General features: G+C 59.9%; 1 protein-coding gene and 1 pseudogene across 2 annotated transcripts; one reads left to right on the top strand and one right to left on the bottom strand.

Annotated features, from left to right (window-relative positions):
* L1CAM (L1 cell adhesion molecule) lies at positions 1 to 25,018 on the bottom strand. 2 transcript variants are annotated; one of them, XM_032757890.2, is made up of 29 exons: positions 24,899 to 25,018; positions 14,283 to 14,466; positions 11,755 to 11,769; positions 11,078 to 11,183; positions 10,638 to 10,840; positions 9,569 to 9,691; positions 9,302 to 9,472; positions 8,900 to 9,011; positions 8,568 to 8,752; positions 8,315 to 8,446; positions 8,032 to 8,175; positions 7,351 to 7,462; positions 7,071 to 7,237; positions 6,812 to 6,968; positions 6,508 to 6,632; positions 6,310 to 6,420; positions 5,863 to 6,060; positions 5,561 to 5,631; positions 5,156 to 5,378; positions 4,230 to 4,345; positions 3,825 to 4,026; positions 3,614 to 3,736; positions 3,347 to 3,520; positions 3,112 to 3,231; positions 2,849 to 3,004; positions 2,402 to 2,536; positions 1,996 to 2,068; positions 1,888 to 1,899; positions 1 to 1,395 (listed from the first exon to the last, which is right to left on the bottom strand). In XM_032757890.2, exons 2-29 carry the CDS (start codon positions 14,356 to 14,358, stop codon positions 1,164 to 1,166), a joined length of 3,774 nt encoding a protein of 1,257 aa, XP_032613781.1. In that variant the 5' UTR covers positions 14,359 to 14,466; positions 24,899 to 25,018; the 3' UTR covers positions 1 to 1,163. The 2 variants fall into 2 exon arrangements, with proteins under 2 accessions (XP_032613781.1, XP_058297619.1); XM_058441636.1 differs by lacking the exon at positions 1,888 to 1,899.
* Positions 22,319 to 27,595, top strand: LOC116811232 (putative lung carcinoma-associated protein 10; annotated as a pseudogene).

Below are 27,595 nucleotides of genomic sequence, written 5' to 3'. Positions count from 1 at the left end.
TTGATTTTCAGGTTTTATTTGCCTGTTATAATTCTGATATTATGTACATATATATATATACTTTTGTTTTTTTGTAGAGGGCTTATCAGTAGACCAAGCACAGGCATACAGGGAGGCTGTGGCTGCTGAGCAGGGGCACAGCAGTGCTGGGAGAACCAATCTTTCCTTTTTTTTTTGTCTGTTTTTATTTTTCCTGGGATGGGTTCATCAAAGCTAATTGCTATCAATCCTAGAAACCACCTAGGGACTCAGACATCTGCCTACACACTAGTGGCGTAAAGGGAAGGACAAGGGTACAAACTTTCAAAGTCACGGTGTATTTACATTCCCAAGGTGGGGGCGGGAGGAGGCTGAGGAAGACAACTGTTCAGACGATAGGGAGGGCAGGGCTGCTAAGGGGTCCTGGGGAGTGAGGGCGGCTGGAAGAGGCCGGCCGGTGAGCAGTGGGAGGAGGTGTGCCCGCCCCGCAGCCAGGTAGTGACGGAGGCCACTTGGATGTTGTCTGGTGGGTACCGAAGGCAGCGCGTGTATGGAGCTCCTGAAAGCCGGCCGTGGGGTGGGCTGGGCGGTGGGAAGAGGCGGTGCTGCCAGAGTGCGGTGCTGGGAGTGGGGGGACTCTCTGGGCTCTCCAGATGGCCTCCCCTGCCCCCGCGGCCAGCTTGCCCGGCTCCCATCCCGGTTGGAGCAGAGATGGCAAAGAAAAGACAGCAGATGGTGGGGACACCGAGTTCTGTCCCCAGTCCCAGCCAGGCTGGCTGGGGAGTGGCTGGGGGAGGGGGAAGGTGCCAACCCTGGTCCTGAGGAGACCCCACCACGTCTGCCCCAAGTCAGGGAGCAAGAAAGACAGCATTTCGGAGACCCTTTCGGGCCACCCCTACTTCTTCTCCCCCAAACCACAGCCTCTCTGCCCAAATGGGCTGGCGAAACAGTACCCAAAGGCCCCTGGCATGTGGGAGATCTGCCCCCAAGCTGGGGCAGAGCAGCGTGTGCCCAGGAAGGGGTACAGCTGGGTTTTGGCAAAAAAGTGGGGACCAGGTGGTAGGAAGGGGATCCGAGGCAGCAAGTTCTCCTCTGCCCCAACTCCAGCCTCCCACGGGCCTGCTGGAGAGGGAGGGGCCTCGATCCCAAGGCCAGGGGCACAGCATCTCCTGTCCTGGACTCCACTATTCTAGGGCCACGGCAGGGTTGATGGGGGAGGTGGCCCCTGAGCTGTCATTGCCCCCTGCCGCCTCCTTCTCCTTCTTGCCACTGTACTGGCCAATGAAGGAACCATCCTCGTTGAACTGAACATCCACGCTGCCCCCATAATCGGCCAGGCTGTCGTCACTGCCCAGGGGCTTGATGTCCCCGTTGAGCGATGGCTGGCTGCTGCCAAAGGCCTTCTCCTCGTTGTCACTGCAGAGGCACAGGGCAGGTGCGAGTGAGAGCACTGCCGAGCCCCTGCAGGAGCCTGGCTGGGGGTGAGGCAGACGCCTGCCTGCCCTCCATTTGCTTAGAATGTGCTCAGAAAGAGCAGCTCTGGCCACCCTGGCAGGCAGGTCTGAGGCTGTCATCTTTGGGCATCCCCCAGATCCTGGGGACTGTGAGGGAGCAAGTGTGCACTCGGCCAGGGCATTATGGGGCCTGGTTCCTGTCTGGGAAACTGTCTGGGGCCTCCCTTGGGGAGAGGGGAGCAGTGAAGGTATCTGTGTGGAGAGGAGGGGCCGGGGAGTGTCGGCCTCTCCCTGAAATGAGGAGCTGCTGGGCCTAGGGGCTGGGAAGTGAGAGTCCTGTCAGAGCCCCGGCAGCCAGGGGACAATGGCACACCAGGCGCACATTGTCTATAGGGAGTCCTTGCTGTTGGCCCCTCCCTTAGGGGGGGGTCAACGCCCCACGCCCCTGCCTTACCTCTCCAGGGACCTGAAGTCACCCGGCAGCACAGAGAAGAGAGAGAGGGGGTGAGATGTGAAGGCCAGGGTGGAGCTGAGTGGAGCGCCCACTCCTGCCCTGACTCACCTGTACTCGCCGAAGGTCTCATCTTTCATCGGCCGGGCCTCAGAGTCCACCTGGGTGTCCTCCTTATCCTTCACTGGAGACACAGAGAAGGACAGCTTCTTCTCCCGCCCCAGCCTGACCCGGGGCTCCGGGCCCCTCTACGCCCCGCACCCCCAGCACTCTGTCTCAACAATGTCCAGAGGCAAGAGGCCTTGAAAGAAACCGCTCGCCCCCTGCGGTCCAGCCACCACTTGCCTGTTTCCCCAACCCCGGCCTGGGAGGATGATCCCCCTGCCTGCCCCCACCATGCGCCTGTCATCTTGTGGGGAGCTCAGGGAATCCAGGAGGCCTTGCAGAAGAGTGGAAGGGGCGAGGTGCTCCTCTGTGCCCTCGGCTCCACCCCCGTCACGTGGGGCTCAGAGGCTACCTGAGTATTTGCCGCCCTTGCTGCGCTTGATGAAGCAGAGGATGAGCAGGGCGAGGAGCAGGAGGATGATGGCACTCACAAAACCGATGAACCAGCCCTCAGTGGCGAAGCCAGCAGGAGGGAGCCTCACGCGGCCTGAGGGTGAGACACCAGCCCCCCGTGCTGCCGCTCAAGCCAGAACCCGACCTGAAGCCCTGAAGTATGCTCTTAAAGTCGGGGCCCTCTGGGGGGCTGAGGAGTGACAGGGACAGGGAGATAGGGAAAAGGGCATCTGCGGAAAGGGTATGAAAGGGGGCTGATTCGGGGACACCCAGATTCTGGGGGAAGAAGCAGACAGGAGCCGTGGAGGGGGCCTGGGCAGTAGTGGCCATTCAGGGGACAGAAGGACATGAATTGTGCAGCCCCCATGCTTCCCTGGCAGGCGATGGTGGGCCCCCGGCGCCTCACCTGTGCCGTTGGTCTTCACAGCCATCTGGTGCCGGAACATCCTCTCCTTAAACAAGTGGATCTCGTAGTCAGTGTCAGGCTGCAGGTCCCACTGCGTGTAGGAGCTCTGGTTGTAGCTGACATACTGTGGCGAGAGGGAAGCCCCACCCTTCTCTTCTGCGAGGGAGAGAGGGTGGCAGCGGGGGTGAGTCGGAGTGCCAGGCAGCCCCTCTGGCCTAGAGCCCCCTTCCCCACCTCGCCCCAAGGCCCCCTTTCACGCTTACCTCCCAAGGCTTTGAACAAGATATGGAACCTGAAGTTGCACTGGCCCTCCTTGGGGACCCAGGAGACGACACTGTAGTTTTCACCCGCTGTGGCTGAGATGTTGCCAAAATCTGAGATCCCTGGGGGATGCAGGGGCACGAGGAGAGTGTGGCAGCTGCCAGGAAGTCTAAGGCCCTCCCTCCTGGACCCGGCTGGCCGGGGCCTTCCTGTTGGCAGGTCATTCCTCCGGCTTACCAGACAAGGCCATAGTGCCTCCTTCCCGTACGATGGCTTCACCAGGACCCTCTTTGGTGGTGGCCTGAAGCTGGAAGCGGTACCGCAGGTGGGGGCTGAGATCGGTCAGGTTGTGTGTCCGAAGTTCGGGGTCCCGAAGGTTGAAGGACAGCTGCCCCTTGCCCCCCTCATCCACTGTGGGGACAGACAGGGGTTGGCTGTGGCTGCAGCTCTGCCCCCTCCCCGTGGCCCCTCCACCTCCCTTCCCTGCTGGGGCAGCTCACGCACGGGGGTGGTAGGAGAGCACGTAGCCGGTGAGCACGCCGTTGTGGCTGAGTGGGGGCTGCCAGCGCAGCAGCAAGCTGGTGTTCGACTGGCACTCCAGGTGCAACGCCTCGGGGTGGCCAGGCACTGCAAGGCACAGAACCGAGTGGCAGGTAGGTCCTCGCCCAGGTCTGGGGAGGAGGGCAGGGGATGAGGCGTGGGGTGCAGGACTCACCTCCCTCTGGGGTGCTGAAGGTGAACTCGCTGGCGGGCCCCGATCCCCGCCCGTTAAAGGCCTGCACCTCTAGGTGGTAGGAGCTATAGGGCCGCAAGCCACTGAGGATGACACTGGTGGTGTTGGCGGGCACCACCACATGGTCTTTGTGGATATGTCTCTTGCTGTGCTTCCTCTGACTGCCCTCCCTCCAGTACGTCACCTGCACAAGCGGACAGGAGACCTCGCAGGGGCAGAAGGCACCCAGCAGGGCCCCCAGCGCATGCCCCCACCACTCTTGATGGGGACCCTCCTCTCAACCCAAGTCTTCCAGGAGAGCGGCTGGCAGGTGGCAACGCCCCCTCACCATCCTGCCACTTTACCTCAGTGATCACCCTCCTGGGCCCCCATGCCTTCAACCCTTACATTGTATCCGCGGAGGTGGCCCTTGACCTGGGCCAGGTCCACCGGCCGCCACTTGACCAGCACGGCACTTGAGTTGAAGATTTCAATGCCTTCCAGCTCAGGGATTGCCTGGGGGTCTGAAAACCACCAGTGACTTGGAAAGAGCCATAGGCTCTCACCCCAGCCCTGAGGCCAGGCCCAAGCCCCCACACACAGAGAAGATGGATTTGGATGTTTTATGAGGCACAGTTTGAGGAGGAGAGGTGTGTTTGCATGGTCTCAAGATCTCTGCCTGGACTGCTTATTAGTTGCAAAGGTGAAAATAGTAGCTTATACAAAGGAGAAACCATGGCCGGGCATGGTGGTTCACACCCGTATTCCCCACAATTTGGGAGACAGAAGCGGGTGGAACATTTGAGGTCAGGAGTTCGAGACCAAGCTGATCAACATGGTGCAACCCCATCTCTACTACATATGAAAATTAGTTGGGTGTGGTGGCAAGTGCCTGTAATCCCAGCTATTCAGGAGGCTGAGGCAGGAGAATCGCTTGAACCCGGGAGGCAGAGGTTGCAGTGAGCCAAGACGGCTCCACTGCACTCCAGCCTGGGTGACAGAGCAAGACCCCGTCTCAAAAAAAGAAAAGAAAAGAAAAGAAAAGAAAAAAAGGAGAAACCAGAAAAAAAAACTTGACGGGGTACTTCAAGTTACCATCTGGTCATGTTCCAGATTCAAGGAAATGAAAGAAGCAGCATTGGCTGATATAACTGGAATACCGCTGCCAATTATAGAAATGTGAAGTGTGGGGAATTTCATAACGTCGCTCTGGTTATGTAAGAGAATATCCTCATCCTTAGGAAAGGCGCACACTAGCGCTGAGGGGTGTGGACATGGGCTGGGTGGAAGCAGGCGAGCTCAACCCTGGGCGAGGGGCTCTGCCGGATACTCACAGTCCTCTCCGGAGTAGCCGATGGTGACCTGGGGCTCTGGTCCCTTGCCCTGGCTGTTGACGGCCTGGACTTTGATCTCATAGGGCACGAAGGTGGACGTGTTGGACACCACCAGGAAGGGGTCGCTGACAATCTGCTCCTGCCAGGGCCCTCGCGTCCTCTGAGGGCGCCACTGCACGCGGTACTGAACCTGGGGGGCGTTCCAGTCCATCCACCGGAGCGGCTGGAGGAGGCCAGCAGAAGAGGAGTTGGTTGGCCAAGAACACCAGCATTCTTTGGCCCGCCCCCCAGCGCAAACCGGCATCCCCAGACATCAGCCCCTTCCTTTGCACAGCCAAGGGGGAGCAACAGACACCCAGGTCATGGCCTCATGTCCCCCAGGCAGCTCAGCCCAGGGACTCTCACCTTCCATGTGATGACCATATTGGTGGTCTCATTCCCTTCCCCCTTCACATCCACAGGGTTCTTCTCTGGGGCTGGAAAGGAAAGTATTAACACATCAATGCTGCAGCCTCTTTTGGAGAGCCACGAGGACCGAGGGCCAAGGAACAAATGGCTCATTCTGGCACCAGGGGAGTCCAGCCCCCTTGCGCTGCCCCTGAAAATTTGGAAGCAGAGGAACTTGGGCACGGCACCTCTCTAAGCCCTCCCTTCACAGCCTGGAGCCCCTTCCAGGTGGCATGGGAGTGGGTGCCACCCTGACTCACCTGCCTCAGGTGTGACCACAGTCTCAGAGACCGGGCTGGGCTCCCCGGGACCATATTTGTTGATGGCAGTAACCCTAAAGGTGTAGTGGACATAGGGCGACAGCTTGAGGGTGGTAGAGGTCTGGTTCCCTGGAACCTTGCCCAGACTGTACCATTTTTCAGGCGCCATTTCCTTGTCCTCAAATTCAATGTCATATTCTGCCAAGAAGTGAACCAACAATGGAGTGATCAGCGTGTGGCTTTGGGGGAAGGGCTGTGGAGGGGTTGGGTATAGTCTGGGTCCCTGAGTACCCGGGCCAACTGGCATCTCCAGATTCCCATGAGGAATGGTGAGTCCCCCCAAACCATGTCACCATGTCCCCCCAGGAAGGCTCCAGGAGGAGGGAGGATCCCAGGAGGGACCAGGGCTGGCAGAGGTGATGGTGGCACCAAGCTCAAGCCTCTTACTCTCAATGGGGGCATTGTGGTCTTCTGCAGGACTCCAGGACACGCGCACCTGGCTCTGCGTCAGCAGGTGCAGGTCGGACAACACCAGCCGTGGCACCGGCCCGGGGCTCCCTGAGGGTGGGGAGGGTCGGTGCTTGAAAGGGCCCAGGGATGTGAGTCCCGGCCTTCTGGAGTGGAGGCTTCCACCCTAGGACTTACCCACCACCAAGAGCTGTGCCCTACTCTCCACCACATCCAGCTCGGTGCTGGCCACGCAGCTGTAGTTGCCCTGGTCGCTGTAGTCCAGGCTGTGGATGACCAGGCGCCCATCCTCTATGAAGTACCTGTGGAGGAGCCGTATCTGTCCTTCCTGCCATCTGAGCTCTTCTCCCCTCCCATCCCTCCCTCCTGTCTCCTTTCCCCGCTCCTGTCAGAGCCTTCCCCATCAAAGCAAGCACAAGGCCAAGAGGTCTGGACTTCCAGCTTTTCCCACTGTGCCCCCTTTCACCGTCACTGTCCTCACTTGTCGCTGTCCCCAAGCTCCTGGAGGTCTCGACCGTCCCCACGCCAGGTGATGCTGGGCTGCAAGGAGGGGTCAAAGGAGGCCTGGCACGTGAAGGTCACCCTCGAACCTTTCTTCTCAATTGCACTGCGGGGCCCCTGAGTGATCTGAGTTGCATCTGAGGGTAATGCGCGCATGGGGAAGTCACTCTGTTGTCCTCCAGAGGCCCGGACCCTCCCTCCCAGAGGCACTGCCAGCCACGTGGCAAGGGTTGCCTGACCTTTAACCTTCAGGTTAGCCACGATGGTCACATTGTTTTGGTCATTGGCAACCAGGCAGAAGTAGCGTCCGGTGTCATTGGCCTGGAGGTCTCGAATGCCCAGGGTCCCATTGGCATAGGGGAAGAAGCGTTCGTCCTGAAGCACTGTTGTCCCATCCTCATCCAGCCTGGAGGGAGCAGGGCGGGCCTGGCTCTGACTGGCTGGCCTGGGCTCCCTGCCCTCCCTGGCTCCCTGGCCACTGGGACACGACACTCACCACTACCGGGACAAGACACTCACCACTGAACACTGGGCACAGGCGCTCCGAAGGCCTTGCACAGAAGGTAGGCGGTGCTGCCCTGGACAGCCATGTACGTCTGATTGTCCGCAGTCAGGATCTTGGCTGGCAGCTCTAGGGGAGGAAGAGTCTCGGGAGACAGGGCAGGACTTGGGGCCACAGCTGGGCCGGGAGCCAGGGACCCTCTGCACAGCTTCCTCGGGCCCCCAAGAGCCCTGCAAGTCTTGCTTCCCTGCTCCCAGCTGAGGCCCCCGCCAGGCTGCGTCTCTCTCTGCCTTCAGACACCGCCCTCTGCCGCAGATGCGCCTCTGGTCGCAGCCACCCAACTTTTACATTATTCCAGGCCTAACTGACGGTCACCTCTCCCCAAAAGCTTTCCTGGCCTAGTCCCCAGCCTTCCCTGAAGTTCCAGGAGAGGTGCCACCTGGGCTGGCCTTGGTCACATCCTGTCCGGGGTGAGCCTCCGCTCAGTCACAGTGATAAGACCTTTCCGCTCTGACATCTCCCTCGGCTATCATGAGGCTGAGTGAGATGGGGCAAAGGGTGTCAGCAAGGAGAAAGGTCGGCGCCAGCCTGGTAGGCCGAGGACACATCAGCTGCCAGCTGAGCCACTCTGGTGGCCTGGCCCAGTGGGCTGCAGGGACGGACTGGGAGTTAGAAGGTAAGGAAGGGAGGGCACTCACGGACAACGTAGATGTAGGCATTGGCCAGCAGGAGCCCGTGCCGGTTGCGGGCCTCACACTGGGTCACCATCGTGTCACTGGGCTGCACGTTGCTCAGGATCAGGGCGCCACGCTGAATCCGGTACTTCTGGTCCTTGGCCAGCTCTGTGCATGCAGCAGGTGGGCCCATGGGCCCCAGCCCGGCATTGAGCTGCGTTGAGGCCCTTCCTCACCCTCCTCTTCCTCTCCCCCACAGCGCCCAGGGCTCACCACACTCCCCACTCCTGCCTGAGGCCCGGCTCACCCTCCATGGGGATCCCGTTGATTCTCCAGGTGACCTCTGGTTGGGGCCTGCCCTGGACTTGGCAGTCCAGGCGGGCAGTTTCTCCTGGCCCGTATAGATGGCTCTGGGGCTTGTGCAGCCAGTACGGGGCAGCTGGGAGGAAGGGGAGAGCCGCCCTGAGCCCACAGCCGGCAGCTGGCTCTTGACTCGGCGCAGACCCTCCCCTCCCCGATGACAGTGGACATCACAGGCCACTGTCCCAGGAGGTCCATACCCTCCACGGTGACATAGTAGGCGTGCCGGGCACTGCCCAGTGAGTTCTCGGCCAGGCAGCGGTACTCGCCATCGTCCTCCTCACCCACTTTCAGTAGCTGCAGGGTCTTGTTGTGGTTCTGGTAGGTGACACGGTCGGCTGGCATGGGGCCGCTGGGGCGCAGCCATTTGATGGTGGGCGTGGGACTGCCCGGGAGGCAAAGGGGAGAGAGCAGAAGGGAGAAAGGACAAGGCCATTCGCCCCAGCCCCCTATACCCCGTGGTGGTTTGAGCTCCCCGCTAGTGCTGCGCCACCCTGCCCTGCCCTGCCCTGCCCTGGGTTCCCAGACTCACAAGCCCTCTGCGATGCACTCCAGGACCAGTGGCTGCCCCTGCAAGGCCACCAGGTGGCTGCTGGAGTTGGTGGGGAAGAGCAGGCGCGGCTTCCTGTCAATCATGCTGTTGGCTGCCAGGAGAAAGTGGGTGGGTGGGCTGCCCACTCTTCCCTCCACCCCAGAATCGCAAGGCTGAGGGACTCGACACTCCAGCCAGCCCCCGGGGCCTCTGTGCCTTCCTCCGTTAAGGAGAGTGTCCTGTCTCTGCTCTCGATGCCTGGGAAGGAGTCTGGGCAGGGTAGAGGTGGGAGCCAAGCTGTTCTTGAGGAAGCCTGGAGTTGTCAGATGGACCTATGGTGGGAAGGGCCATGCCTGAGGGTGAAAGGAGTCAGGGAGAGAGTGCAGAGCCTCTGAGACTCACTGGCCTTGACCCGGAGGTCAATGGGTTCCTTCTGAATGATGGTCCGGGTGCCTGGGAAGTGGGCGTGGCAGATGTAGTCTGAGTGGTTGTCGGAAGTGAGCACATTGGCAAAGTAGAGGTTGCCATTCTGGCCCATCGTCACCCGCTCGTCCTGCTTGATGTGCAAGATCTCTGCAGGAGGCAAGGAGGCCGAAGTCATGACCCCGTCCAGGAAGACACCCCTGCTAACACCCCAACCCCGCGAGGCAGCCGCTCGCTGGCACCCACTGCTGTTCATCCAGTAGATCCGGAGAGGCTCCGCACTTGGTGGGGGGTTGCAAGGCAGAACCACTGACTCCCCTTCCTCCACCTCCACGGGCTTCACTGTCTCCTTTGGCCACTTGGGGGCACCTAGAAGGGACAGACGGTCTGACACTCTCCTCCTGGTCCAGACGGTGCTAGGCAGGAGAAGGGAGGTGGGGGCAGGGGAGTGGCGGGCTACACCGGGGATGGACGAGGGGACGAGAGGGTCAGGCCAGGAGAAAGTTCACAGAAAAGGAGGCAGACACTCTGGATACCCTCTGGGCTCATAGCAGAGACTAGCACTTAGAAGGGCCAGGGTGAGCAGGAGGCCAGGAGGCCAGGAAGGGTTAACCCTCCACGGTTCTCAGCTCTCCCTGCCCACCCTAGGAAAGGACGGGTGGGGGGAGGCTGAGGCTGAGGTGCAGTGATGGGGGAGGGGAGCTGTGGAGGGATGCAGGAGTCACAGACCCTTCCATCATCCTGACACAGAAACCATGGCAACGGTTCCCAAGGTAACTGGAGGGGTGGGGAGGGGAGAGGAGAGTGCTCAGGAGGCAGAAAGCTCAGGGAGGATGGAACGCGAAGGGAAAACCCCAGGGAAAAGGCGACACAGATCAAGAGAGAGCCGTGGAGCAAGAGAGACCAAGTCGGAGGTGGAGAGGAGGAGATGGAGAGCCAAGTGGAAAAGCCAGAGAAGAGGGGCCCTGCTATGGAGTGCGGGTGGAGACAGAGATGACTGCAGTGACTCAGGCAGGTCTGCCCAGAATCAGTCACTCCCCCCACCAGCCCACCGCCCCCCGACCCCCACCCCCCACCAGCTTCCTGCTCAGCCACGAGGCACCAGGAAAGCCTGAGGGAGCGAAAAGGCATGAGATGACTGGAAGGGCAAAGGAGGAGACAAGATGGGCCAGGGGAGAAGCTGGGGTGGGGTGGAGGGCTGGCAGGACACCCAGGCCCCTCGCCACGAGAGACAACTGGCTGACAGCAGCTTCCAGCCCACAATCCCACACGAGCTCCGGGACCTGCCCTCCCTGGTCCCTGCAGCGCCTCGCACCCTCGGCCATGAGCCGGATCTCATGGGACATGGCAGTGCCCAGCTTATTGCTGGCAAAGCAGCGGTAGATGCCCTGGAACCTCTGGGCAAAGTTGCTGTTGTTGCCCGTGATGGTGAAGGAGCCAGAGTGGGGCGACTGGTACACGGTCACACCCAGCTCTTCCTTGGGTTTGAAGTGGACACCATCCCTCGTCCAGCGGAACCTGTGGGCGGAAAAAGGCCCAGAGGCCTGAGGCCCTGGAACCCAACGGGGGCTGGAACAGGCTGGAGGGACAGGTGAAAGCAGCCAGGGCCCCCAGGGGATGGACTGGGAGATGGCGAGGACTTGGGATGATTAGCAAGGCTTGGGGCTTCTGGGCTTAGAAGTTAGGCGGTCCAGGGAGGCACAAGGCCGGGGTCGGTGGCAGGCAACAGGAGTTGAGACGGCAGAGATCACTCACTGCACTTCAGGCTTGCCACTGGCCTCACACTTGAGGCTGATGTCATCTGTGGGGAAGACAACCAGGCGCCGTGGAGACTGTTCCGTGATGACAGGTGGCTCCATCACTGGAGACAGGGTGGAGAGAGCGGTGGTGAGGGTGCCTGGCTGGTGTCATAGCCTCAGCCCCTGTCCCATCGTGAGGGAAGCAGGGTCCAGAGCCCCTGGAGGCCCCATGGCCACAGGGGGACGAATGGAGGGGAAGAACAAAAGAGGCTTGTGGGACATGAAAAGAGGGAGAGAGAGAAAGGGACACATGCAAAAATGTAAAGAGAGGCAGGGACAGAGGGGACAGCCACGGAAGTTACAAAGAGATGCCTGAGAAAGACAAAAAGGGCATGACAGAAAGAAGTGGGGGCAACAAAAGCCAAGACACAGAAACCAAGAAGGACAAACCCCAGACAGGGGAGAAGGGACCAGAGAGAATGGCAGAGAGGAACAGTGAGGGTGACAGAGTACCCAGGCTGGGGCAGAGACAGAACAAAGCCAGCCCCGCACAGGTGAGAGAAGCACATGGTGCTCAGGGAGAGCCAAGCAGGGCCCCAGCACTCAGGAGGGTGGGGGCGCAGGCTCAGCCGAGGGCCTCCTTACCCTTCTCCTTGGCCTTCTGGGAAACACTCTCACCCCTCCCCAACTTACCATGGTGTCCTTCATCTGAGAAATCCAGACAGGCAGCAAGGGAGGGAATGGAGAGAAATACTGACAGGCAGCCCCAGAGTGGGGCAGATGGCAGGGGACACAGTAAGCTCCTGCAGCCCCCCCGTGGAGAGGGAATGGCAGGAGAGGAGGCCTTGGCAGTGGCAACAAGGGGGCACACGCTGGGCTGGAGCAGTGGCAGGTCAAGCCCAGGGAGATGGGACAGAGAGACGCCCAGGGAGAGGAGCTCCACTGGATAGATACACAGGGCGTGCAGCCCAGAGGCAGCCAGGCCATGCCTCCAGCTCTAGCAGACAGGGAGAGAGAAATTCTTGCCTTTAACAAGGAGTGTCCTTGCAGCCCCCTGTCAGGGCCTGCAGAACTGACCCCACCCATTCAGGATGCCTTGGAAGGCACCCTCCCCTGCTCCAGCCTGCTTCCCTCCTAATCCAATTAGCACAGCTGAGTGTTTTCAATTACCAGGGCCCAGCCTTCAGAGCCCTGCTGCCCCCTCCCCCTGAAAACTATCCCAAAGGCCCTGCTGCCTCTGAGTTTCCATAGCCTGCGGGGTTGGCGCCAGCCCTCCTCTTCTGCCTCCTTCCTCCCAGCCAGCCACCAAGCTCTCTGGGGCAGAGGCCAGAGCTGCTGCCCCAGCCCCAGGACCCTGCAGAGCACTCGCCAGGGCGGCCTTGAGGAAGGGAGAAGAGGGAGGGAGGGAGGGAGCAGCAGGCTGCCTCTGAAAGCTTTGTCTCTGCAGAAGACCTCAGTGTGAAGGTCCAGGGAGGGAGGAGGGGGCTCCCTGGGGACACTGCAGAGGGCCCTGAGCTGGGGAGGGAGATGGTGACAGGGATGACAGGATGCAGAAAGCCAACTAGGTGGAGGAAGCAGGAAAAGAGACAAAGGGGGCTGGAGTGGCTGGGGAGGGAGAGATGGAAGACAGGTTCCAACAGGGAGGGCCGGCTGCCTGCCACTGCCCACTGTGTCGTATCAGGGTCAAGAACGAGTGCTGGTCAGCGCCCAGGGCAGCCTTGGAGCTGCCATGGCCTTTTGGCCTAGTTCTCTCTCCCCACTCCCATCTTTTTGTAGAGAATGCATGACTTGCATTCCACTGTACAGTGTTATATTGTGTATCCACCTCTGTGTCCTCTGTGTCTAAAAGCCTCACTGGTGTGTGTTTCCACTTGTGTGGCCTCTCCGTGGCTCTGCTCCTTCATCCCTCTACCTGGCTTGTCTTCATGCACCTGTGTGCTTGTGTCCATGTGCATCTGTACCAGGGGAGTCTGCATGGCCCTGGCCTTCCATGTATGTGTCTAAGGGGCCAGCCCCTTTACCTCCTCCAAGCCCTCACTGCCTCCCAATGCCAGGTGCCTCCCCAGCCTCTCTCTCGCAGCCCGTGTCCCACTGCTGGCACAGACAGTCTTCCCAACCCCTATCCGCCAACTCATCTCTCAGTGGCACTGGCCTCCTCCTTGTCCAGGCCCAGAGACAAAGGTGTCAAGGTGAGGCTGGGAAGGGACTGGAGCCTGGTAGCTCAAGAGACACAAACGACCTCACACGTGATACCCTGTGACATGCCCCTCACACAGCCTGACAGCTACTTACAGGAGAAAACACCATCACGGTAACACCCCCCACATGCAAGTGTGTACTTACATTCAGCCCCACTCACACATACACATGACCTGATGCAATCAAATGTCGTGGTCAACTACCTCCCGACCTCCACAAGCCTGGCCAGTAAGTAACAGAGTGACTCACACAGTTACCCATGTAAGGAAGTCAAAATCACATTCACGAATATCTACGCTCAGTCAATCACAAGAACACACAGACATACACAGTGTATCCATGCTTAGTCACAACCCTATGGCCACACTCCCCAACATCCACTCACCTGCTTGTGCCCCCAACAAATGTTACAACCATAAACACATGCTCCAGCAGCCCTGCCCCCACCCCCACCAAATAACTACGCACGAAAAAGGGTCCAGAAGGCTGCTGGGCTGGGACCAGGGTTTTTCAAGCCACCTTTCCCTGTCTCAGTTCAGAGACAGGGTGACCAAGGGCCCAGGAGGGGAAAGAGAAATGGGGACAAGACTTGAACATGGGCCTTTGCACAAGCCAGCTGAGGGCTGGGGACGGCCCCATTCTCCTGCTGCCACACCCCTGTGGTGGGGGATGGAAGCGGAGGAGTCGGAGTGGAGCGGGCAGGGATGGGGAGGGCTAAGGAGAGTATGGAGGAGGCCCAAGACCTCGGGGCCCCTAATCCGGGTTCGCTGTCCCTGGTGCTGAAATCGCCCCGGCGGCCGCGCCTGTCCCTGTCCGTGGTGCTGACACGCCCCGCATCTTCTACCCTGCCCTTCTCTCCAGGGGTACCCAACGTCCTGGCTATCTCCTGCCCACCCTGTGCCCAGGAAAGGCCAGGGAGAGGAGTCAGGGTCCGGAGCAGGGAGAAGGTGAGGAGGCAGAAGATAAAGAGGGGCCCAACATTACGGCGAAGGGAGGCGCCCAGGCTCCCTTCAGCTACTCACATTCCTCGGGGATCTGGATAAGCAGGCAGGGGCTGCAGAGGAGGAGAGGCCACACGTACCGCAGCGCCACGACCATCTTTCCCGGCGGCACCGCGCAGCACAGCCAGCCGGGCTCGGTTCAGGCTCCGGCCGGAGGGGAAGGGGGCTGGTGGGCGGCTTGGGGCGGGAGTTGGGAGTGGGGGTACTGGGAGACGGGAGAAGGGAAGGGAAGGGTGGGGGAAGAGAGATGAGAGAACGGAAGGACGTTAGTGACTAACATCTGGGTAAACCCGGGCTCTTGGCCCCGCCCTCAGCCCCGCCCCCAGCTGGCCGGCTTCTCTAGCCCTCCCCTCCCCATCCGCACCCCTCCCCACCTTGGAGGGAGAAATCTGGAAGAGATAGCCCTGGCTGGGCCTCTAGGTTGCCTTTTATTCCCTCTCTACTCTCTGTCTGCACCTTTCCTGCCAGCTGCCTCCCCAGTACCAACTTGTTGCCCCATCAGCTCCCCTGTGCATGGCACAGGCCGCTGTGTGCACACCATCCCCGTATGTGTCTGCATGTGCCTGTGAGCAGGTGTCCGTGGGCATGTGTGTGGTTGTGGATCTGCAAGCAGGGAGTGAGCTGTACGTGAGCTGGTATTTCTGTGGTGTGTCTTCTCTGGGAGGGGTTGCACTCATGAGTGGGTGTGTTAGTGTGTGTGCCTGAGGGAATCAACACACAAGTCTGCTAGCTACGTGTGTCTTCTTGTATGTCTTTATGTATCTGTGGGGATGAATCCCTGTATCTGTTATCTCTGTGTGCACGCATATGTAGAGAAGAACTCTTCTTGCAGTCACATTGCTATAGCTTTCAGAGCCAACTGATGCCTGGGTGCTCTACAGCCTTAAAAAGCTAATGGGGGGCTTGGGAAGTGGGATAGAGAAGGGAGGAAAGGGGCCCAAGATGGCTGCATTTCACAAAATAGTTTCAGGAAAATGAAGAAAGAATGGGCAAAGGGCCAGGCGTGGTGGCTCACGCCTGTAATCCCACTAGTTTGGGAGGCTGAGGCGGTTGGATCTCTTAAGGTCGGGAGTTTGAGACCAGCCTGGCCAACATGGCAGAACCCCATCTCTACTAAAAATACAAAAAGAAAAAAAAGAAAAAAAAATTAGCCGTGGTGGTGGGCGCCTGTAATGCCAGCTACTTGGGAGGCTGAGGCACGAGAATCACTTGAGCCTGAGAGGCAGAGGTTGCAGTGAGCCAAGATCATGCCACCACACCCCCGCCTGCGTGATGGAGTGAGACTCTGTTTAAAAAAATAAATAAAAATAAAAATAAAAGGCCAGGCACAGTGGGCTCATGCCTGTAATCTCAGCACTTTGGGAGGCCGAGGTGGGTGGATCACCTGAAGTCAGGAGTTCAAAACCAGCCAGGCCAACATGGTGAAACCCTGTCTCTAGTAAAAATACAAAATTAGGGCTGGGCGTGGTGGCTCACACCTGTAATCCCAGCACTTTGGGAGTCTGAGGCAGGGGGATCATGAGGTCAACAGTTTGAGACCAGCCTGGCCAACATGGCGAAATCCTGTCTCTACTAAAAATACAAAACAAAAAAAATAGCCAGGCGTGGTGGCTCATGCCTGTAATCCCAGCTACTCAGGAGGCTGAGGCAGGAGAAACACTTGAACCCAGGAGGCGGAGGTTGCGGTGAGTGGAGATTGCGCCATTGCACTCCAGCCTGGGTGACAGAGCAAGACTCTGTCTCAAAAAAAAAAAAAAGTTAGCCCGGTGTGGTGGTGCATTCCTGTAATCCCAGCTACTTGGGAGGCTGAGGCAGGAGAATCTCTTGAACCCAGGAGGTGGAAGTTGCAGTGAGCCAAGATCGCACCATTGCACTCCAGCCTGGGCAACAAGAGCGAAACTCCATCTCAAAGAAAAAAGAAAGAAAGAAAGAAAGAATGGGGTGGCCAGGTGCGGTGGCTCACGCTTGTAATCCCAGCACTTTGGGAGGCCGAGGCGGGCGGATCACGAGGTCAGGAGATCGAGACCACGGTGCAACCCCGTCTCTACTAAAAATACAAAAAAAAAATTAGCCGGGCGTGGTGGCGGGCGCCTGTAGTCCCAGCTACTTGGAGAGGCTGAGGCAGGAGGAGGAGCTTGCAGTGAGCCGAGATTGCGCGACCGTACTCCAGCCTGGGCGACAGAGCGAGACTCCGTCTCAAAAAAAAAAAAAAAAAAAAAAAGAACGGGGAAGGAAGCCTTCCCTTGAGAATTGGTGTGGGAGAGGAGAGAAAGGAGGAAAACAACCCCCTGCTGCTCCTCAGCCCCCTGGGGTTCAAGAGAGGCCACTGAGGCCTCCTCCCTTCCAGATGCTCCAGGTTAGGGTCAGGACAGGGGGTCAGGACAAGCTCTGGGATATTTTCTGTGACAGTGTTTCTAACACTTCTTGTGTGTCTCAAAGTCCCAACTTCTAGGTCTTTGTCTGAGTCTTCAGAGCTCAACTGCTGCATGTGTCCACCCCAAACCCAAGCCACACCAGCCATGTCCACATTCACCTACAAGTAAGGGGACCCAAAGACTAAGGGTCTGAAAGAGGGGGCTCCTCTGACAATGACAAGAGGAGGAAACAGACTCCCAAGTGGCCAGACCACTTCAATTCCAAACAGGAAGTGGTTAAAGTGCAGTCAAGGCAAGAAAGGGTGTTGTTAGGTGACAGAGTTTGGAGGCTGAAGTCCCAGACTAGACGCCTTCATTAAATCCATGCTGCACATCCTCCCTCTGCCCAGCCAGGACCTTATCAAAGCGGGTACTGAGCCTCAGCAGGAACACCGAAAGGATGGTAGAGACGTCAGCCATGCTGTGCTAAGGCTCTGGGCCTTGTCAGTTTTGTGTAACAGAGTGACCCAAGAAGAGCTGTGAATGCGGCACATCCCGCGGGGACTCTGGGCAAGAGCTTGCTGCAGAGGGTGGTGGAGAAGCAGCAGGGTGGGTCAGTGTGCATGGCCTGGAGGCCAAGAGATGACTCGGATGGTAAGAAGTGTGATTCCCAACCTGCAAGAGCTGGACCTGGGCCCAGAAGGGAAGAGCAACAGTGGATCTGTTCCACCCCGGCCTCTCCCCACAAAGCCAGTGGATCAGGGGAGGCCCCAGGCAGCACTAGCCTCAACTTCAAGGCCTGTAGGAGCAGTAGGAGATTCGGATCAGAGAGCAGATGATCAAACAGCAGCCTTGGGAGCTCTGAGCACTGGTCTTAGGAGGGGGAGGGGAGGAAACTGGAGCAAGGAGAAGCTCAAAGAAGGACCTTCCTGCGTGTCAGAAGCTTTGGGGTGCTCTGGAGGTCGACGATTTCTGCCACGCAAGTTCCTCTATTTGTCCTCCAAATCTAGAATCCTGGAATGGTGTTCGGCACGTACACTCAGGGAAAATACAATATCCCCAAACCCCTGGTCCCCGCTCCCTGCCCCATCCCAGCCCCATCCCATCTTCCCACAGGCTCATATCCAACTTCTTTTTTGGTCTCCCAGTATTTGCCACCCAGCCTGCCACCGCCCTGGGCAGTTGGAGACAAGCAGGAAGCAGCCAGAAGTTTTCGAGGCATAACAGCTGGGAGGGGGCGCTCCCTCCTCCCCTCCCACTGCTGCTGGGTCTCTGATCTCTCACCATTCCTCAGGCAATTACAGAGCAAGCAGCTAGGGTTGTCGGCTCAGCAGGCCCTCTACCCCCCACCAGCACCACTAAGGGCAAAGGAGCGGGGAGGGGGGAATGTTCCACAGATGGAGCCAAGGCCGGGTCTGCCAAGGGTGACAGACAGAGTGAGAAGAGGCAGGAGGGAGCAGGAGACAAAGACAGACGTAGGAAGACAGCGCTAACCACGATGGAGATGGTTAGGGAGGTGGGGAAATTCAGAAACGGAGACCCAGGCAGCAGAGAAAGGGAGAGAAGAGGAAACCGGAGCACAAAGGGTGAGAGCAGGCGTACAGAGCGCTGCTGAGAAATGGCAGAAAGAGCGAGAAGAGTGAGGGGTGGGGGTGGGTGTGTGCACGTGCGCGTGCGCGCAGGCCGCCTGCACAGCGTCCTTGTCCCCGGGGGCTGTGCCAGGCAAGGGGCGGGGAGGAGGGAAGATGGGCCTGGGTCAGTGGAGGGGCTTCCCGGCGTCGACGTCACGCTGGCCTGGGAGCAGGGTAGAGAGTCAGACAGAGGGTGGAGCAGCTGTGAGCTGGGGCCAGAGGGGCCTACAAAGCCCCACGCAACAGAGCATCAAGGCCCTGCCCACTTGTGGCACTGAACAAGGGACGGCCGTGAGACAGGATGAATGGCACACTGCTGGCTGACCCATGCCATGCCAGGGAACAGGTGGGGGGGGGATTCCTGCTATGGGTAGGGACGGGGGAGGGGGAAGCACCCAGAAAATCCCAGGGAAGCCTTCCAATATTGCTGCTGGCTGGGAGTAAGTGGCCACCTGGCTGGAGGAGACGCACATGTGTTAGGCCAAGAGTGAGCATGTGTGACCATGCACTGAGTGGACAGTGGCCGCTGTGCTGGGGCGCTTGAAGGTGGGGCCGTTCCTGAGTAAGTCCGGTCCCAAACCCATCCTCCCCAGTGGGAAAGGGCCAGGGAGGCAAGGGTCACGCCCAGCAGCCTACAGGGAGGGGTTCAGCCCCAGAAGAGCCTTGCCCCATCCCACCCCACCTGGCCTCCCACTACCCCCGCAGGTCCCTCAGGGAGTCCTCTGTCCTCTGCTCCGAAGTGCCTGCTTCCGTCTGATGGGAAGCAGCTTGCCAGGGAGGGACTTGGGAGGTCATGGAGCCTGGCTAGACCTGGAGTGGCTGCCTCCTCCCTGAAAACACACACACACACACACACACACACACACACCCCATCACCACCACCACCACACACCTTGAGAAGGGAACCTTCAGTGGTGCCCAGCACACCTGCCTGTCAGTTCTCAGGTTCTGCCTGGAGTTCCTCTCAAAGGAGAAGCAACAAGACAGCCCTTCAATAGCACAGCAGAGAATCTCCGGCTTCTCCTGCCCTTGTCTCCTGGGGACATGGTGCCTGGTGACTCAATGGGCCAGAGTGGGGGTGGGGCTGGGGGCTCAGCACAGGGCACATGAGAGGGTCAGAGTGCGGTGCTGGGCCCATGTGCTTGCAGGCCTGGGAGCCTGGGGGGCTTTTGTGCCTGTTGGTCTGTATACCATGGTGTGGGTGTCACCTACACCCTGTGCACTGTGTCCTTTTAAGGCTCCCGCTGGCCCTCCCCCCGAGGCCGTGGCTGGCGGGTTTCTATGGTGATGCAGCCCAAGTCCCTCTAGCCGAGGTGAGGGAAGCCAGAGGAAACCCTTGTTATGTGTTATGTAGACAGCACATAAAGGGGGCTGCTTCAGGGAGCCCCCACAGGTACCTGGGGGCCCAGAAGTCCTTTATGACTGCTGCTTAGTCCCTGCAGTCCCAACCTCACCCCTCCCTAAGAGGGTACCCTTAGGAGAGAGTGAGCCCTCATGCCCCTCATCTCGCCTGAGGCTTCAATCTCCAAGGCAACTACAGCTCACCTGTAATGGACCATTCTCCTTAAAAGATGGGGAAAAGAGAAGGAGGTTAACCCTTTGTGGGGTTCAGGGAGGATGGTCTTGACTACTGGGGAAGGGAGGGAGGAGCCCCACTCCATCCCCACAATCACATCCCTCTGTGGTCTGTTCCATTAAATCAACTTACGGTGTGGACTTATCACGTACCAGAAAGCCTCATGAGCACTTCCACTCACATTCACTCATCTCCTCCCCAGATTTGCCCCAGGAAGGGAGGTGCTATCATCATCCCCATTTTACAGATGAGGACACAGAGGCTCAGAAAACTGGAAACTGTGGCCAAGATCACAGAGCTGGCACTGGCTCTCAGCAGGGGTGGGGTTCTAGAGGGCATGGTGGCTCCCTAAGCTGCCTCTCAGAGGCTCTGGCATCCTAACATGTGTGCCTGCCAGGCTTCCCAGGGGACCAGGGGCCTGGGTAAGGATGGCCTCCAAGCCATCCTGCCCCGAGGGGAGGGCTTATTTGCCAGGCAGATGGCAGGCAAATGTGGGGGGCAGGGAGTGACATCTTGGGATGGAGGCCATGCGGAAGTAGGATGTGATCAACAGCACGTCTCAGCACAGAGCTGAAGCCCGACACCAAACAAACCCCCAAGTCCCCCATCCAAGTACTCAGTCCAAGAGAAGGCCAACTCCTTTCCCTTTTGGGCTTGGGGACAGGCTGGTTTCTTGGTCCCCTCTTCTGCTCTCTGGAGTCTGGACTTGTTCTGATACCTTTCTTGCGACCAGAGGCTCCAGAACCCCTCCCAAAGAGGCCCCTCTCCAATCAGCATTTAGGGACAGCAGCGGCCCCATTCTTGTGTTGAAGGGGATACTGATGCCCAGCAGGCAGCAAGGCTTCAGCCTCCGAGACCCCTGGAAGGCGAGAGAAATGGGGTGGCAGCAAAACTAGGGCTCCTCTCAGGCCCCAGGCCTCCTCAGGGAGCTAGGATGACCCTAGCACTAGAGGGGGCTTCAGGGGCCAGGCCAGAAGGAGCAGAGTGCATCCAGTTCCTGGGGCTGTGGCCCGAAGAGGAGAGCAGGGAAGGAGCCCAGCCTGGGGCAGGGAGAGGCCCTGGCCCACACCAGTCCTGGGACACCTAGCCTGTGTTGGCTTGCGGGGGGCAGGGTGGGGGTGCCTGGAAACAGCTCAGACACTGCCAGGCCCCACGGGCCCCCTCCAGGGGCCCCACTCCCAAGGGGTTAAAGGGCAGAGGGGGACACAGGAAGCCCGGGGGTGGACAATGGAGCCTCTGTGATCCCCAGGGCTTGGGCATTCCTAAGTCATGAACACAGACGCAGATGGCTGGGAGACAGGGCCACAGGGAACCCCCCTCCACTGAAGCACAGCCTGGGTTGGCCAGAGGCTCTGTCCCCATATCATGCAGCGCTGCTTCCAGCCACAGCAGCAGCCACCCTCAGCCCCACCCCTTCCCAGCACAGGCCCTGTTGGGGCATCTGAGGAGACCCACGTGGCCTCATGACAATATCCGTGTGCATGCTGGTTCATGAACACACACATACATGCAACCAAATATATGACCCCACCCAGACAAACAGGAATACTGGAAGTTACACACGCACAAGCAGAGACACAAACCCCACACATGCAGATAGGAAGACTGCCTGGATGGAGGGCTGGGGGCAGAGGGGCTCCTGGGACTCAGTCCCTTTCTTTCAAGCTCCACTCTCAGACCCGCACTGGGATGGACGGGTTCAGAAGTCCTCCTTGGCCAAGTGCATGGAGCCCAGGACGCTGCCACCCTCCTGCCCCACCCAACCCGTGGCCCTCGCAGCTGCCCCTGCTGGGCGTAAGGGCCAGAGATGAGCAGGAGCTGCTGACTGGCAGTGGCTGGGCACTCCCTCTGCAGCTTTCCAACCTGGGAAGAACACGGGGGCCTGGGGTGGGGGCCACTGGACAAAGAAAAGCTTCTAGAAAGAACAGCGGCCAGACCCTCCCCAGCTCCTCCCTCTCTTTCCAGCCACAGCCTTCAGGAAGCCACAAAGACCCTGTTGATATCCGGGGAAGAGGCAAGCTGGGCCGGCTACCTCCCCCAGTGCTCGTCTGGCTGCTGCTCACCAGGCACCCCCCATCCAGCCTTCCACTCAGACAAGGCCCCCATGGGGGGTCTGGGCCCAAACCCAAGGCGTAGAGTCCAGCAGAAGGGTGCTGAGTGGCTGCTGGACAGGGCACAACCTCAGGGCCCTCAAGGGTGAGGCAGGGGCAGCCAGGGGGGACAGGGAGAGGAGCAGAGCGGTGGAAGACAGACAAAAGGGTAAGCAAAGAGATGGAGCAGAGCCCTGACGGGAAGGGGGAAGAGGGGAGGGAGGGCCAGGCAGGCAGAGGCAGAGGGAGGAGACAGGGAGTGGTGCACCCCATCCCCGGCAGCAGCAGGCTTCTGCCTAGAAGGAGGGGGAAGGTGATGGCCCTGGGGGTGGGGCGCAGGGAGACGTGGGAGGCTGAGGAGGAGAGAGCAGGGGGGCGGGGGAAGCAGGAGAGGGAGGTGTCCGGGATGGGCCAGATCAGAGCAAGTAAGACAGCGACTGCAAGGGCAGGGATGCTGCAGGCCCATTCCAGAGGGCCCCACCCAGGGACCCAGCCCCAGCCCCAGCCCATCGCAGGGGCAGAGGACGGGGCAATGAGTACCCTGCTGGGGACCCTAGAGGGGCGTCCAGACCCCCTGCCTCCCCCACTGTCTGAACCACGGGGGAGGGAAGCAGGGCCCCCACTCATGCCCACAGAGGGAGGCCTGGCAGACCAGGGTCTTGGCTGGGATCCCCATCCTGGCAGACCTCCTCACAGGACCCCACCCCTACCCCGGGTTCTCCCATGAACGTGCCCTCCTGGAGCCTGGGCCACTCTGCGAGGCCGCATCACCCTCACACCCAGAAAAGCACTCAGTGCAGCCATTTTGAGCTTTGAAAGCAACCTTGAGGCCTGTCTCCTCGACCCTCACCTGCCAGTCCTGGCCAGGTGCATGCCAAGGAAGGCGCCAGCTATAGTTCCAGTGGTGGAAAGGGCTCGGACCTGGGAGAGGCCGATTGGGGGCACAACCTGGGCACCCTGCTCACTGTAGGAGCCCTCAGGCCAGGCCCTCCCTCACTCTTTGCCTCCCTTTTCCCTTCAGATAATCATCAAGAAAAAAGTAAACAAGTGACACCCCACGAAGACAGGGATGATGCTGGTCCAGTTTGTCACTGGCTCTTCCATGGGCAGCCCAGAGCCCGGCCCAAAGGAGCACTGGCAGTGAGCAGCTGCCCAGTACACGACTGCCCATCGCTGGGATGCTGAGCGCCTGGGTAGGGAAGCTCTTCACTGGCTGCAGGGCAGGGGACCCCGCCACCTTGAAGCGCTGATTGTCCTCCTGATGCTCAGCAGGGGGCTGGCAGCTGGGAACTGGGGGAGGAGCCTTTTAGGAGTGCGGTGTAGCAAACCAGAGAGGCTGGGGCATGCTGAACATGTTTCCCTCTTGGTGATCAGATCACTAGCGATTCTTAATTTCTTTTGTTCTTTTCTGTATATTTCAAGTGTCCTACAATAAGATGTATTACTTTCGGGATCATACACACACGAACATCAATAAATATGGAGAGAGACTCAGATGCAGCAGAGAGAAATGACCAGCAGCCAGGGAGCTGGGAAGGTCCCAGGCCCAACCCTGCCCCAAACTTCCCATGTGGCCAAGACAGCCGAGTCCTCAAAGGCTCTGGAGCCCACAGGTGTGCACAGGTGGGCACTGCATGGGAGCTGTGCCAGGGGAGAGGCCAGGCTGGGCGAAGTCCCACCACCTGCAGCAAGGAGCTGATGGGAGGGGAGAGGCCCTGGGGAGGCCCCCGCCCCAGAAAGATGATGCTGGGCAGCAGCCCCCAGGGGAAGAAGGGTGGACTGCACTGATTTACGTCAGGGCCACGTGAGTCAGCAGAGATGGCACTGGGCTGCCCCGATGCCCCTGCCCTCAGGGTGGGGTTAACAGTGGCAGGGTATCTACCTGGAGGGTGCCAGGCCCCCACTCCTTCTGGGGAAGGGGGCAGATGGCTCTAGGCCTGCCTTCCTGAGAGGGACAGTGATAGGTGGGGGGGTCCAGATACCCTGTCGGGGGCAATGGATTGTAGTGCGTGTTCTTTGCAATCCCTGCCAACCAAGAGGCCCCAAAAGTCTGACCTGGAATGGAGGGAATAGGAATCGCTGACCCCTCCCATAACCGCACAGAGATGGGAAGATGTGGCAGTGGGCAAAAGACCTGCAGTGAGCAGGGACCGCCTGAGCCAGTGAGGCCCACCTTCCCTCACCCCTACCTGATGGACCCTACCTGATGGACACCCATGCACCGGAGGCGCAGCAGTGGGTGCCCGAACCGACCTCACCCACTGCAGCCCTGACTGGCCACAGAGCCTGTGGAAACGGGCTCCAGAGGCACCCTGCGCCTCCGGGGAGGAGCCCCTGGCTCTGCGGCAGGTTTTCGGGTGAGCCCGGAGGAGCCCAGGCTGGGATTTGGAAAGAAGAAGGAGGAGAACAAAGCCCCCCCAACCTTGGGGCGGAGGGGCAGGCAGCGCCCAGTCCCGTTCACTCCCCTCCCCCCATTGCAGGGGCGGCTTATCCCAATCTACCCCTCACCACGCTGTCAGCCGGGGTTTTCAACCAAACTGGGCTCTCGGCTGGGGATGAGGGGCAGCCACGCCCAGGGCCACACCCCACGGCGGCCTGTCGGGGAGCGCTCGGCCCGATCTGGCTTCCTTTCTCAGACACGCACACACGCACGGGGACCCGCCAACTTCAGCCCCCGCCTGCCCACACAGACCCTGCCTGACGTCCCCCGCCCTGTTCTCCCGCCCAGGCCAGCATCTGGGGAGTCACCCAGGTACCCCTCACCTGTCGGGCTCGGGCACCTGGCCTCCCTCCCCCGCCCCGCTCCCGCCCGAGGTGCCCGGAGCCCGACGCCCGGCATGGGTGGGGCTCCAGCAGCAACGCCGGTTACCGCGGGCCGGACCGGGCCGGGCGGCCCTCCCTGGTCCGTGCACCCCGGGCAGAGGGGGTGGGGGCGCCGGGGATCGCGGCCGCGGCCCGGGCGCACGGGGAGGCCACCCCGCCTTACCTGCGCTGCGGCCACCGCTCGGGCTGCCCGCCCAGCCTCCGCGCACGCCGGCCTCGGACCCGCCGCCCGAGCGCGTCTGCGATGCCGATGCTGCGGCAGCAGCGGCGGTGGCGGGGCGGGGCAGGCGTGTGCGCAGGGGCGGGGGAGGGGAGCGCCGGGGAGGAGAGGGAGGGAGGAGTGAGATCACCTCCCCGGCCTCCCGCCCCGCCCCGCCCCGCCGCACCCTAGCCCCTGGTGCCAGCCGAATGCGACTCTGGCTGGGGGCCCCCGGGCAGCCCACTCCGGGAGCCCAGCGGGACCCCAGCCGACGGGTCCCGCCAGGCCCCCTCCCCCGCAGACCGGGAGTCTCGGGCCGGAGAGTGTCCTCAGCCCCAGCGCAAGGGAGCCCGCTGTGAAAGCTCGGAGCGGCAATCGCGGGGGCGAGAGTCCTCCCAGAGGCCTGGGGCCGGGCAGTGGAGAAAAGAGTCCCGCAAGGAAGGGGTTGCTCCCTTAGCCTCGGCCTGGCCCTCGACGGCGCGGGCCAGCGATGGGCATCTGCACGCAACGCCCCCCTAACACACACACACAGGGCAGGACTCCCGGGACCTCTCCCGAATGCCCCCCCGATCCTGAGCGCCCAGTCAGGGTCCTATTGGGAGGGGTGCAGGGGCTTCGTCTTCAGCGTGTTGGGGAGGCGCCGCGGAGCGCGGGCTGCTGCGCACCCCAGAGCCCAGGTGGGCGGCAGGGTAGGAAGTGAGCCCAGGGGCGACAGGGTCTCGGAGAGGGTATCCCTCGAACTGCCACCCCCAACTCCCAGATTTTCCTCCAGCTCTCCGGTGTCTTTATTTCTTTGTCCTCGGGATTGGCCCCATTCGACCTTTCCCGCCGACCCCACTCTCTCCCACTCTCCCCCGAAGCCCTGCACAGGATCGAGAAGGAAGGAGCTCCTCCCCAGCGCCCCCTCCTAGGCTCAAGGCCATGACCTCACAGGCGAGGAAGCAAAATGGAGGGGGTAAGAATTCCGGAGCCGGCGAGCTGGCTGCAGCCGCAGGGCTAGGAAGGCCTAGGGCCCCGATGGCAGATTGCAGCTCTGGTGGCCACGGTATTTTTATGGGCATGCCTGTTGTCCAGTGAAGCATTCCAGGGGCCCTCAACTCAGTCTCACAAGACTCCCCAAGTGGTGACGGGCCCTGGAGGGCCCACATGGGAGCAGCCCTGGCATCCTGGCTTGGATGCCCCACCCGCATAGTGCCAGCTTCAGTTCCCCTGGAATGGGAAGCTTGGGGTGGACCCACCTGTGCTCAGAGAGGGTCTGGATGCCATGTTTGCCGGGCTTTCGGAGGAGAATGGACAAGACTAGGCACCTGAGTGAAGGCGGACGGCTAGGGAGAGTGGGGGCACTTGCAGGGCATCTTCAGGTGACAGCAGAGGAAACTGAGCCCGCCTGGGTCACGAGGCCAGCCGGCTCATGATCTGGGCCAAGAGGGCGTATTTTCCATGAGGCAGTGAGCTGTGGTCGGCTTCCTGCCTTTGCTGATCTGAACTCTGATAGGCCTCTCTCCTTTCCAGCTGCTGCCTCCACTCACTCCCTATGATCCCAGCCTTTTCTCCAAGCCCCAACTTCTGCAAATCCTTTACCTAATCTAGGGTTTTGGTGCCTATCAGGATGATGACTTTGACAGGGGTGAAGTAAGCAGGGAATAGAGCCCGTTCATATGCACCTGCTAATGTGTAGTGATGGGTCCATTTATGGTAACAAAAAATTCATTACTAGGATTACACGACATCACATTTCCTGAGCACAGCCATGGACCTGCCATCGTTACGTTTCCTGCACATTTAAATTGCACACCAACCTGGGGAGGTCTGTTGAAGCATTCGTCCCACGTTACAGATGAGAAAACCAAAGCCCACAGAGCTCAAGGGCTGGGTCCAGCAAGCACAGTTAGGAAGGTCTCTTTCTCTCCACTGGCTCATTGCATCCACACACACACCCCGGATGATGGTGCTGTTATTATCCTCACTCTCCCAGAGAGGTACCCAAGGTCCAGAAAGGGGCAATCATGCAACCAGGAAGAAATTGGCTCTATCAGTGCCCCCATTTCACAGATGAGGAAACCAAGGTTCAGAAGGGTCAAATGACCCACCTAAGATCGCCCAGAAGGTAAATGGCAGAACTGGGACTTGAATTCCCTTCTGCTTGACCACGATGCCCATTCTCACTTCCTTGTAATGAGGTGGAGGAGCCAATGGGAGCAAGAGCAAGAGTGACAGAAGACCAAGGGCAGAGCAAGTCCCAGGAGAAGGAGGAGGGACTGGCCCTGAACAAGAGGCAAGCCACCCCTCCACTGCCATGTGCTTGCTGTGGAGGTTAGGGGGACACCAAGTAGACAGATGACTGTCTCTTTCCCTTCAACGTCAAGTGCTTCTCACAGCCCTGCTCCCTGTGACCCAGCCCTCATAGACACAGTGGACTGGACAAGGGAAGTCCCAGACTCTGACCCTGTGATGAGCATGCAGAAGTCGCAGAAGCCACAGACGACAGTGGGGCAGGAAGGAAGTGCCAGCAGGCAGGCGGGGTGGGCTCAGCCAGACATGTCTTTCTCTGTTCTCCTTTCAATCTTTCTGTGTCTTCATATCTCAGGAGTAGCGCTTGGAAACAGCACATAGTTGGGTTTTGGTTTGGTTTGATTCTGTCTAACAATTCTTGTCTTTTTA

This window comes from Hylobates moloch, unplaced genomic scaffold (genome assembly GCF_009828535.3).
Source record: "Hylobates moloch isolate HMO894 unplaced genomic scaffold, HMol_V3 SCAFFOLD_7, whole genome shotgun sequence".
NCBI lineage: Eukaryota > Metazoa > Chordata > Mammalia > Primates > Hylobatidae > Hylobates > Hylobates moloch.
The sequence above is the reverse complement of the archived record's forward strand: the minus strand, read 5'-3'. Positions and strand labels throughout refer to the sequence as shown.